This window comes from Dendrobium catenatum, unplaced genomic scaffold (genome assembly GCF_001605985.2).
Source record: "Dendrobium catenatum unplaced genomic scaffold, ASM160598v2 fragScaff_scaffold_1664, whole genome shotgun sequence".
Lineage (NCBI taxonomy): Eukaryota > Viridiplantae > Streptophyta > Magnoliopsida > Asparagales > Orchidaceae > Dendrobium > Dendrobium catenatum.
In genome coordinates, this window is record NW_021320126.1 from 398,655 (window position 1) to 412,228 (window position 13,574).

Genomic DNA, 13,574 nt, shown 5'->3' on the forward strand with positions numbered 1-13,574 from the left:
AATACTAAGTTAAGTGTTGCAAAGATGAGGAAGCTCATGTGGATGAGTGGCTTTACCCTTAGAGATTGGATATGAAATGAGCATATACATGAAAAGGTTGGAGTGGCTCTAGTGGAAAATATGATTAGAGAGAGTCTCTTTAGATGGTTTGTCACATAAAACGGCAGCCTTCTGATGACCTGGTTAGAAAAGTAGGGGTATTAGATTTGACTTATGTTAAGAAAGGTAGAAGTAGACCCAAAAAACTTGGCTAGAAAATATTATGTAGTCAACAAAAGCTTGGAGACTTACTTGATGTGTTTTGTTTTTGGAACACCACGGATGTGGGCCAAGTGGTTAGCATGGTCCGAATATTGGTACAATACCTTGTACCACTCATCGTCTCAGATGACCCCTTTTAAAGTGTTGTATTGAAGGGACCCCCCACACTTAGTGCATTTTGGACAAGGATTCATGCCTATCTCATTAGTCGAGCAATATTTGGAGGAAAGGGATAGAGTGTTAGGGGAATTAAAAAGGCACCTAATGAGGACACAATACATAATGAAGAAGCAGACAGATGCACATAAGAGAGACTGATGAGGACATCGTTAGTGATTTCGACACATGTACCATCGGAGACGCTGGAGATCGACGGCCACGATCAGGAGTTTTTATTTTGAGTCATTTTATGTAGTAGTTTATTTTAATTTTTCAGTTTTTACTATTTTACCCTTATGGGTCGTCATTTTATATTGTAGCCCCGAGGGCATTTATGTGTTTTAGTTTTTGTTTCATTTTGGCCTATTTATAGGAGGCCTCATGCATTGTACTAGATGATGAATTATTGAATGAATGAATTTTCTCTTTGATCTCTTTGTGAGTTCGTGAACTTTCTAAGATCTCTTTGTGAGTTCTTAAGGAAGTAGCGCTTGTAGATCTCTTTGTGAGTTCTATTAGAGGTGTTGCTCGAGGTTTGTAGCTTTGGATCTTCATTTCCCGAAACCTATCTTTCTTTTTCTTCTCTACCCATCCAATACTCCCTCCCCTCCTAAATTTCCCCCACCGGCCCCCCATAAATCCACCGCCGGCTCCACCACCCCCCATAAGTCCACTGCCGGCCATCCCAGGCCGATCCCGCCACCGGCGGCTCCGCCAGCCTCGCCGGTCGGCCGCCAGCCCACCGGCTCCAGGCGGCTGGTTCCAGTCGCCCCACCTTGCCGCCGCCCCTGACTTCCTCCCTCCTTTTGAATTTCAAATCTCTCTTGATTAATTCACTTTCCTAATTTGTCTCTCTCTAATTAAGAGAGTCAATTAAGAGGATTAAAGCCTATTTTGAATTTCAAATTCGTTCCCTCTCATATTAAACGGATTCGGGAAGTTACTTAAAATATAATCAAATCTGAAATTAAAATTCATATTTTGATTAAGATTTATTTATTAAACTTTGGGCCCCACTTTCATAATTCCTAAGCCTCTCTCTCTCCTCATATGGCCGGCCCCTTAATGGGCTCTTTCTCTCTCCCGAATTAAATTAAAAGCTCCACCAAATCAGCCCCTAATTATCTCCTCATTTAACGACCCTAGTCATTAATGGATTAATTTGAAATTTCAAATTAATGTCACTCCAAATCCACTTAAGCTTAAATTAATTTCAGTTTTTTCAATTTCCTCTCCTCTCTCTCTTGGCCGGCCCCATGCCCCTCCTCCCCACTTAATTTTTCTTCCAAATCTAGGCCTAAATCAAAGGGGAATTAACTCCAGCCCTCCTTCATTGCTGTCCACACAGTTTCCCTCCCTCCCTTTCATGCTCACGTGCACCCATTAGGAGGAAACGGCTGGAATTTCTCCTCTCCAACGTGCTGTCCAGAATTCTGGACAAGTTCTAAGTTCTTCCATGGGACTCATAACATAGGAAGCTGCTGTCCAGGAGAACTAGAGCAGCAAAAACGGCAGTTCTGCTATTCCCAAGTCCTCCATCATGCTGTCCAGCTTCCTAGATTGGTTCCGTAAGCTATCCCAGGGATAGAAACCTTGATAACTGCTATCCTGAGTCTTATGCTAGTTGGCTGTCCTCCACCCAGAAACTGCCAGAGTACTGTCCAAAGGCCACTATTTCCTCTCCAACAGACTATACCTTGGGCACCATTCGTCTCCTAGTGGCATTGCTCGGTTTGCTCTCAATCTTCCCCCGTTAAAGCCCCACCGTCAAGAGCGTGAGTGAGAGACCCAAGGTGAAAAGTTCTATTTATTAACTGTGGATTATTGTTTCTTCGTCATAACATTACACTCTATTTTTATGTTGTTAAATTGATAGCATCCCGTTAATCTAGTTGTAACCGCATGCTTTACATAATTTCTACTTGATAATTCTGAAAGCCTAACTTGGGTAAGCATTAATTCTATAACTAGCAAATTTTTAATATTCTTATATTAAAATCCCCAAGCAGTTCTTGTTTCCATGCATATGTTTTACATCAGAGACATCCATTTCGAAGTGTGGGAGAGGGTGTTCTTAAAACTGCGACCCTACAAATAGAAGACGATGGCCCATAGGAGGAACGAGAAGTTGGCTCCAAGGTATTTCGGGCCCTATGAGATAGTGGAAAAGATTGGAGCTGTGGCGTACTAGTTGAAGTTATCCCAGATTGCCGCCATACACTTAGTATTCCATGTGATATAGTTGAGGAAAGCTCTAGGGGAGCATACAGTTAGTGTAGAGTTATCGGCGATACTGACGAAGGAGATGGAAGTGATCTTAGAACCATTGGAGCTAAAAGGGGTGAGATCAGGTAAAGAAGGGAACAAAGAAGTGTTGATTACATGGATGGGCCTTCCTGACTTCGATATCACTTAGGAATCGTATGAGAAGGTGAAGCATCAGTTACCTTCATTTCACCTTGAGGACAAGGTCAGTTTTTAGGAGGGGGGTAATGTTAGACTGGCCCATGGGGGGGCGGCTAAACCTATCCATCCTTGACCGGTTTTGGTCTACAAGAGGCGGGCCCAAGTGGGCGGATCCAAGGAGAGAGTTGGGGGGGGGGGGGGGGGCAAAGGGGAGAGGGGGGAGGCTAAGTAGATGGACCCACACACTAATTAAACTTTGTGTTGTAGAGAAATTTCAAAATAAGGGGTTGTTTAGGGATTAAACATTTGTCTTTTGCTTTAATTAGTCTCTTCTTGCTAGGGTTAGGATTATCTTGAATTTTGTAATCTGAATTTGAGATCTTGTGTGTATTTTGGGCTCTAGGCTTTGGCTAGAGATTTGGAGAGTGAAATCTTCCCTCTCGAATCGAAGATTCATTGTATAGGATTGTTTCTTTTCTTTTCCCACTCAATTCTAAGTGTTTTTCTTTGTGATTTCTCCCCAAATTTTGTGAAAACTGCTACTTGATTGTTGTTTTTCTCTGAAATTCTGCATTATTTCCCATTATTTTTGGTTGTTACCTATCAATCTGCCTGCTTGCCATTAGAGAATTGGTCTCAAGTATTAACTTTGCAAGTTGCCATGTGAGCAATGAACTCAAAAAGTATCCTTTTAATAATGAATTTTCTTTGTAAGGCATTAAAGGCGTAATACGAACATAAACACAAATATCGTCATAGATTTGGCAGTCATATATATATTCATTAGAAGAAGATTCAAAACTGATTTTTCTATAGTGATCTATTTAAAATTTAATGCTCATACATCCCTCCGGAGATGCAAGTCTAGTCAACTCTAGTATTTACAAGGAGGATCAGACTTGAAATGTAGAACTTATGTCTTTACCCTTTAGATAGAACGGCTCACTCGTTAGCATTGTGTAATGAAAATTTTGATTCATAAAAGAGGGCTTATAAAATTTCCAGAGTGATGGCACTGTCAATTTAAGTGCAGTTGTATGTTTCTCGATACAAGATCAAATTTAAGTTCACTTTTGTTTTAGCTCGTGAAGCATTCACTTGGTATTAGAAAATTTTATGAATTTGGTCAGAGCACATGTGGGTGTATTGATTTCAATGATCTAATGTGTTGCACATGTTTTTTTAATATGTTTGTGCTATGTATTTGCACTTTTTATGATACATTTGCACAGTGCAGTTATATATTTCCTAGTGCACTTGCATGTTTCTTGAAACCTTATGCGATACACTTTCTTACTTGCATAGTTTTCAGTTCACTTACACAATATGCTTGCACGTTTACCAGTTTGCTCACACCATGCATTTAGTGAACACATGGAAAAAATTAATTCTAGTGATTTGATGCATCCTACACATTGTTGAACTAGTTATTTGACCCGTAACGCACAACGGATGAGGAGATCTTGCTTTCTTTTGCTTTCAAGAGGAAGAACCCACACTGGTTTCACCCTTGGCTTTTAGCCTTCAAGGAAGAAATGTCATTCGCCTTTGGTCTTTAAAACCAGAATGCCCCTAATGTGAGAGGAATTGAATTTAACTCTTCTCTCGTCGATTCTTAGTAAGAAGAATCAAACCTTGCGGTCTATTGCCCTTGCTTGCTCGACCATCTCTCTCTCGTCCAAAAATGATCACATGCACTTTAGTCGCTCCTCGTCTCCCTCTCTGATTCAGTCGAGATTGCAGGCATGCCTCCCTCATTCGTGCTCCTCGTCTCGGGCATCCCTCCCTCCCTTGAAGAGATTAGGGTTTAGGGTTGCACTCCCTTAACCCCCATTAGCTCCTTTATAACTTAGTAGCATTAGGAAAGCTAAATGACCATCCTATATTCTACTTTCAAATTAACGCATGATATTAACTCATTTGACTTGAGTTGTTTTGGAGGGTTGAATTGATAAAGATGGCTAAACTAATCAAAATAACTCAATTAGATTTTGATTTGATTAAATTAATTTGAACTTAATACTTGTCGATTGAATTTAATTTAACTCAAGATGAGTTGATTTGTGTCGATCAAAGTTATTGAAATTGAATCGGACTCGAGTCAAGTCGAATTGGTTAAACATATTGGAACGAAATTGCATTGAGTTGGGTTGATTTGAACTCGGCTTGGTATGATTTATTTAACCAGCGTGGATGATTATGAGTTTCGTTTTGAAAATGAGGTCAACAAAAACCTCCAATATATGTAGTAGAGCGACATTATATTGCACATATTGGCGTTGACCGAAATAGCAAAAGCCCAAGGAAGACTATTTTATTTTGATTTTGATTTTTGTGCTTTTATTGAGAGAGAATTGAAAGAATTTTTGTTCGGAACTTGAAATTTTGTTTTGAAAGAATTTTGTTATGAAAGTATTGGAACGGGATGAATTTTTAAGAGAGATATGAAAGTTTTTATCATGATCGTGATGGACCGACTGATTTAATTGTGATGGAATTATGAAGTTTCCTAATCAAGAGAGAGTTGTTTATGATGGTTCTTAATTAAAGGAGAATTATTTATGAATGTTTTAATTACAATTGAGAGGGAATTATTTAGGGCAAGAGATCTAATTTGAATTCAAAATCTAAGAGAAAATTATTTAGGAAAAGGGAGGAATCAAAGGGAAATTGTTTAGAAAAGTTCTAATTACAATTGTGAGGGAATTATTTAGGGCAAATGATCTAATTTGAATTTAAATAGGAGATAGAATTATTTAGGAAAAGGGGGCTGATTTGAGAGGAAATTAGGGGAGCTTATTTAAGGCTAATAATTGGGTGATTTCGTGTCACATTCTGGCATTGTAAGCTCGCATAGACGAGGCGGGAACTAATGTCAGATGAAAATTAAAACATAATCTAAATATTATCATGTAAATATTAACATATCTAACATCCAAACATTTATAAAGAGCCACTAAAACTTCCACAACACAAAATATTTTATTTCATCATAAAAAAATTACACAAGTGAATCCTAAACTAGACATGTGAGATCCACTTCAAAATGTTACATAAAAAATACAACAAAAAAACCTCTCTTGTGGTCATCCTACGCTGGTTAGTATATTGCTTTCTATCAGTCATCCTTTCATTGTGGTTCTCTTGAAAATATCCCAAAGCTAGGGAGTGAGCTAATGCTCAGCAGGTTACAAGTAATTCTACCAATTTCAATTTCAATTACAATGAAACGTAGAACAATATGCATTCTTTATATATAAGACTGAGTAGCAAATATCTAAAGATGTAAACAATATAAAGTCATACAAGGATAATTGTGCACTTATATCTTTAGGACTTTCTATTATCATATTACAATTCATATGTTTAATACCTCTTCATTTCATACCCTTCACTTGTCTTTGATTTTTTGTATGCATATACATTTATCTTATTTGTATTTTATACACTCATGCTGGAGTACCGAAATTGCACTGATTAGGTACATATATTTTTGGCCATATCATTTTCCTTCATCATTTTTGTCCCAAAGAGTCATATTGCTCATAAGAGTCATATTGTGCCAATGCACCATTTGGTACTCCGTCTCAACAGGCACACATTCACATACAATATTTATTTTAGGATAGGTGATTAACATAGCTAACAATCATTCATATGTTTCTAACCGTTTCATTCTTATGCAAGGCAACATGAAGGATCATTTGAAATAATGTGTAAATTTCTAAGTATCCTAAACAAGTCAATAATAAAAGAATTTAGTAATCTAAACATGCATGATTTATGATATGCAAGGCTACAGATCATAATCATTAAGTAATCTAAGCAAGTTAGTACTAATTTCATCATAACTTCATTTAGAATAAATCACCCCTTATAACTCCCAATCAGTGTGCTCCTTATAACTCCCCTTGAATAACTTGAATCAATCACCCTGACTCATTATAACCTATGCTGCACCGACACGAACACGGTGACACGAACACAACACGACACGGACACGGGACACTACATTTTTTAAAAATATAGGACACGGTTGCGGCGTGGACATGGCATAATAATTTTTTATATAATATATAGAAATTAAGGTGACATTATATTAAAAATAACAAGCAATAATAAATCAATTTCATGATAACTTGTTTAGCTTATAACATAAAGATATTTAATACAAAATGTCTATTGTTCAACATAGAAATTATAATTTCATTTATATATTGATTATTCATTATTTTTATCTAGATAAGATTGTAACAAACCAATCATACATAAGAATACATCAAGTTAAATTGATATGAAGTGAAATCAAAATATCTCAATAATAAGACAATATGAATACAACAATATACTGGTCTGCCGGGGGTCCAAGGGGGCGCTGCCCCCTGGCGGAGTAAGAGTAATTTTGAAGTTTTGCTTGTTTTTAAAGTTCGTAAATTATTTGTATGGAAAGATACCGAGTGGTGTCAAGCATGTACCGAGCGATACCAAGCTGTACCGAGCATGTACCTAGCGATACCTAGCGGTACCGAGCATGTACCTAGCAGTATCAAGCATGTACCTAGCGGTACCGAGCATGTACTGAGCGGTACCGAGCAGGAGCAGTACCAAGCATGTACCTGCTTGGTACTGAGCATGTACCTAGCGATACCTAGCAGTACCGAGCATGTAAATTTGCTTTTTATTATTTAATAACAGGACACGCGTGTCCGATTTTAATTTTAATTTTTTAAATTGCGACACTCCAATATCGTGTCGAACACGTGTCCATGCAGTGTCGGACTCGTGTCCGTGTCCGACACTGTATACCCTCTTTAAGCGGAGTGTCGGTGCATCATAGCTTATAATTTTTTATCAGTTTTCAGCTCCTTATGACTCCCATCAGTGAATCACATGAATTAGTAAAGTATCACGTGGAATTATCATATCATATATCTGATATTAATCAGTACATCATTTCACCAATATCAATAGTACATATCAGTACATATCACTCATATCAATACATTCTATTTTCAGTATTTTTTTCTACTCATTAACATAAAAATTCATATACACACATTTAATCGGTGAAAATGCAATAAAATCATATCAAATCATTTAGAATGATCAAATTTATAGCATATCAAATGTTAAATAGTAAAAGCTTACGAGATGAGGAGATAGTATATTTTTTTGCAAATTTAAGAGTTGAAATTCGTATAAATTAAAGCCATTGAAAGCATGAATAAGAGATCAATCTCTTATAATGAATAAAACAAAATCCGTAACAGGAACGATAAGCACATACGACCTAAAGTCCTTTCTCTTCTTCTCCTCCAATTTCATCCTGGCCAAGCAACCGAGTGAGGGAGGCGATGGGGTGAGGCAGAGATATATATATATATATATATAAACAATGTTAGTGGTCTAACACCATAGTGCTCTACTTTGAAATTTTCATGTTTTTTCAAGTAAATTCATTTCACACTTTTGGGTTATTACACTACACCTAATAAATAGGTTTCTTTTAATTTTAATTTACCTATAGATCTATTGAATGAATGCCTTTCGGGTTGCTCACACCTAATCTTAAGATACTAAAGGGTGACTAAGTTATGATGGGGCCTAATAGGCTTAAATCCAATAATATTCAGTCTAGGTCCTAAGAAATAGGAACTCGGAAACCCACACCTACTTTTAAAGGACTGAAAGAGTACTAGGATGCCTCTTTGGTTGCTCACACCTAGCCTCTAAAATCTAAAAGGATGTTGTTAAGGGACTTACACCTAATAGATAAATTTCTTTTAAATTTTGATTTACTTCTAGATCTAAGGAAATGATACATCTCAGGTTGCTCCCACCTAACCTTAAAATATTAAAGGATGACTAAGCTATGATGTGATCTAATAGGCTTAAATCCAACATTAGTCCGTCTAGGTCCTAGGAAATAGAAAATTTTGGGACTCATGCCCACCCTAGTATCTAAAGTCTAACGGATGTCGGTAGGGAACTCTAATAGATACATTTCAAATGACCATAACAACTTACAAATATCCATTGTGGAATATAATTTTTTGTACTTGTCATTTTCTAAGAGAAGGGGAAGGATTTTTTAATGGATTTTGAATGATGATTTGGGATTCTTGAAATTTAGCTCTCCCTTTCCATCACAAACAACCCATTAGCTCTTGTATATGTTGTTTTCTTGGAGAGGGGAGGAAAGTTTGGAAGGATTTGAGTTTTTGAGTTTTGAAGAGTTAAATTTTGATTTTTGCCTTTTCCATTACAAATGGTATTAACAACATCCAATAAGTTCACTGTGGATTATTAGTCCTTGTACATATTTTCGAGAAAAAGAGGGGAGAAAATTGAGGAAATATGAAAAAAAAAATTATTTTCATTTCTTTTGGTTTCGGAGGATTAAAATTTTGTTTGGAGATTGAATTTTTCTCATTTCCTTACAAACAAAGATGACCTCCAACAACTTGCAGAATATTCCCTTGGAGGTTAATTATTCTTGTATAGGTCATCATTTTTTAGGAAAGGAGAAAGATGGGGAGTAATTTGACCATCCTTGACAAAAGTTAAGGCTTCTCAACTACTCGAGGGAAATTTAAAGCTTTGACTAGAGTTCAATTATTTAGAATTAAACTTTCATTTTTTTGGACCCAATGTATCATAAAAGATTCAAGGATTCAAAGCATTGTGCGATAAAGTCAAGATTTTATTGCAACTTTATTTTGATTACATCACGGATAGTACTTTTTAAGATAACGTCCAATGAGTAGTCTAAATTATCAATTTTTGTGCATCATTTTAATTATATGAGATGTCAGCCCTCATTTGAAATGAAATTGCCCCCTATGTCAACCTACATTTGAATTGAAACTGCCCGTTTTTAGGGAGATTTATGCGCATGCCGCCTAAATCTGACTTATTTTTTATGAATGAATTATTTTAGTCTAATTTAATATTTTGATTAATTTGTGAATTTTCAAATGTGTTCCCTTAATCACGTATTCTATTTACCTTTTACTGGCATAATCGCATTTGTGATTATTGTGAATTATTTTCATAATACATACGTCTAGTTAATCAGTAGTCTTCAAATAGACCTGACTCGCTCAGTTGGCATTTCGCTAAACTTGCAATAGATGTGGCGAGGTTTTTGAGTCCTATATGGAAGGATCTTCATATGCCTTTTGTTTTCATATAATTATTTACTTGATGTTTTAACTAAATTTGCTTATTCCCCTTTTGAAGCCATGTTCTAATTTGACATGCCACTTGTCAATTATATGTTTGATATATTGGTTCTTAAGCAGTAATCATCAGCTTCTATTTCTCATTATTATACTATTGCATTTTACAGTATTGTAAACTTCTACATTGGGTTGCCAATAGTATGTTATTTGTTTTTTTGTTTTTATCAACTTATTCTTTGCGGACAGATGTATGCCTCGCACTATTTCACCCAGATTTCAGAGCTATTAAGAAGATTACCACGTGTAATTCTATTAATGCTAAAAACAAATGACTGTTTGAGAGCTGTCAATCATGTTCTGGTATGTCGCAAATTCTTGCATATGCTATGCTTGTATATACATATATGATTTTGCATTTTAATTTTTAAGTGCGAATGTTTGTATTTTCACGTCCTTCCCCAATCATTATCAATATGTTGTTTGTATTCAAATTATTAGCCGTCGTAACAGAGGAATGCACATATTATTGTACTAGTTTTTAGTAATCTGTCAACTGTTTAGGTCATCATTTTTGCCATGGTTTTGATAATTCTGATTTAAAGTAGCTAGCGATGGAAGCCATCATACTCACAACTGCTGCTGAATCCCACCTTTTGAGTAATTATGATAATAAGTTATACATACTGCGTTTGGATATTTATTAATGATGGGATTTTCATGTTATCTTAATTTCATTTCTGTTATTTGTTATGCGTATCTACTCACAAATCTTAGACCTGCTAATTATATTGGCTTTAGTTATGGTGAATGTCTCCGACATTCTTAGTTCTATAGAACAATCTCTGGTATATTAACTGGTATATACAGGTGTAGGGTATAAACGAAAAAAGAATTTACAGGTGTAGGCTATTGAATTTCTCCTAGTTTTATGCATAAGTTACATAAACAATACATATTTGTTTGTACTTTTATAGTTTGCCTGGATGAAGTTTCTTCTACATGCACCTGTAAAACCATAAAGATAAATAGACTAACACCATTCCTCATGGATAAGAAATTTCTATGGTTTTGATTGCATTAAATCCATTTGGAAGATCATCATAGTATATACTGATTGATCTATAATATGTATGTCTTTAATATCAGCATTACATGGTTGTATGAATGGAGATGATATACTATTTCGAGAATAATCTGTGTCGTTATCCTCGTCCTCATGGGAAGTGAGCAAGAAACTGCTATAACACTAATTAAGGATAGCATCTGCCTTCGATGTGAATAAAGTTACTGCTATTGTGTTTAGGGATGAATACATGCCGTGTAAAGTTTGATTTCATGTGAATACTGTATGAAACTCAGATAATGATTATACTAACGATGTGAATTGTTCAGTTACTTGAAAGATGATATGAAGTTTTGTCCCTTTTATGAATGCTCTAATTTCTTCTCCTCCCTACAAAATGTCAAAAAATGAACCGGACAACTGCTTACAAAACTCGAGTTGAAACTTCTTTTGTTTTAATTTTATTTTTATGGACAACCTATATAATCTTGTTTAGAGCAACCTTAAAAAGCACTGATCTTGAATGATCTAATCAGGTTGATTTGATTGTCTCAATCCTTAGTCTAAATCAGAATTTGCAACGTCAAACATATTATACACTGAATGCTATCTGTTTAATTTGGTTTTATTTTTTGTTTTGATTCATTTATTTATTTTCTATCTATTCTAGAATTTGATGTTGAAGGTGCTGTGATAAACTTTATAACTGCATCTTATTAAATTGCATCCTTGTGACGTTTACTCTTAACTAAGAAGTTCAGTGTATGACCATAATTAAGCGTCGAATTATTGTGGATTTTGCAAGTAATTTATCATAGTTTGGCATGATAAGTTTGAGCAATTCTTGGTGGTCTTTTGGATTCGTATGACCTTTGCACGAATTTTTTCTACAGCTGCAGGGATCATCTCTAGAGACTTATCTTATCATCGGAAGAGTCTCTTCAAAAGCAGTGTCAGAGGCAAAGATCATATCATCGAACTGCTTCATATTGTCAGGCTTGAGCTTATGGCTTGAGCAGATGCTGCTGGAAGCTCGGTTATTCAGCATGAGGATTGCATTGTGGCTTTTGCATATCCAAAAGACACTGTATTACAGAACAAAAAAAAAAGAGATATAGTCTGAATAAATACAAACAAAGAAAAACATGATTCGCCTTCGTCTTTCCTTTCTGGAACACATTTATTAGTATTAGTTTTTTAGGAATTATTCAATAAATGTGCTCTGTTTACTTCAATATAGCTAGCGTGCAGTATTGACTAGGAAATAATAACAATTATTTCTTATATATGTTTTCGGTTCCAGACTTTTGGCATTATTGTATCCGACCAAAAGTTTTCTATTGATTGCGTAAAGGATATTCTAATATAAATTGTGTAAAGTTGGATTTTATATTCATTAAATTTACATTGAAATTAGTACTACTCTTTGATTTTGGCAGTTAGCAGTAATATCCGCACAACTCCAACGGGCATGAAGTTCATCTAACATTACTTTGATATATATATATAGCAATTTTTTTCATTGTATTCAATCGTCAATCACTTTACAAATGTTGTCAATTGTTTATTATTCTCTTGCACACCAGCCCCTCCAAAAAATGATTGCATCATTCTTGTTTTAAGATATTTGTTTTGTCGTAATGCAAGGTGGTAGGCAAGGCTACGACGTTAGGGGTTAGAGCTAAGTCATTTGATTTTTAGAATTAATGGATTTATTTTAAAATAAACGTAATATATATACTAAATTTATTTTAAAATGTATTGATTAGTTATAAAATTTAACTTGATCAAATTTTGATTCATAGAATACTGACCGTAAACTTTTTCCTTATATTTTCATAATCCATGTGTAATTATAACACGTCGGTCAGTTGAGCGATCTGTTGCTCAGGTTTGAGTTGGGCGCTACTCCACTCTTACAGAACATCATTATCAACTCATTTAAGATTTTATTTAGGATAATTTTTTTAATATTTTTTTAATAGCTATATAATTTTTTATATTAAACAGTTATTTTAAAATCCAGCAAAAAAGTTATCCCAAAGTAGCTTAAATTTATCTTTGGTAAATTCTCAACTATTTTTTCATTCAGCCGAATGACTTTGAAATTCATTGGGCTGTTATAATCGTGGTTAAAAAAATCCGAATTCAAGCGGCTTAATATATATTAACCTTATTAATTCCCAAAATAAAATATGATTTAAATTTAAATCTCTAAAAAATGCATCAAGCATAGATAACCGATTCAATCAAACAACTACAATTGAATAAATCCTTTTGAAATCCACCAACAACAACAGCAATTTTGTGGAGAAAAATTAGCCATCCAGCCCATTTTGCATTCCCGCTTGACGACCAATACTCTTGTGGCCTAAGTTTCAATTCGGCAGCAACTACCGAATAATGATCGAAAAAAATAATATTCATTCTGAGGACTTACCGGTATAAGCGAATGAGCAAGGAAGTAACATACAGTTCATAACTGTTTTTTTTTTTCGATA

The 13,574-nt window shown here is 35.1% G+C and overlaps 1 protein-coding gene across 5 annotated transcripts in view; it reads left to right on the forward strand.

The window, feature by feature from the left end:
- The window catches only part of LOC110104439 (putative ABC1 protein At2g40090), an 88,609-nt gene extending 76,170 nt beyond the window's left edge, over positions 1-12,439 (forward strand). For 4 of the 5 annotated variants that reach the window (XM_028701278.1, XM_020833552.2, XM_028701280.1 and 1 more), the window contains 2 exons: positions 10,257-10,370; positions 11,967-12,439. In XM_028701278.1, the coding sequence (XP_028557111.1) occupies positions 10,257-10,370; positions 11,967-12,191 (339 nt within the window). In that variant the 3' untranslated portion in view covers positions 12,192-12,439. The remainder of the gene's footprint in view (positions 1-10,256; positions 10,371-11,966) is intronic. The other variant, XM_028701279.1, reaches the window with a different exon arrangement.
- Positions 12,440-13,574: the final 1,135 nt, after the last annotated feature.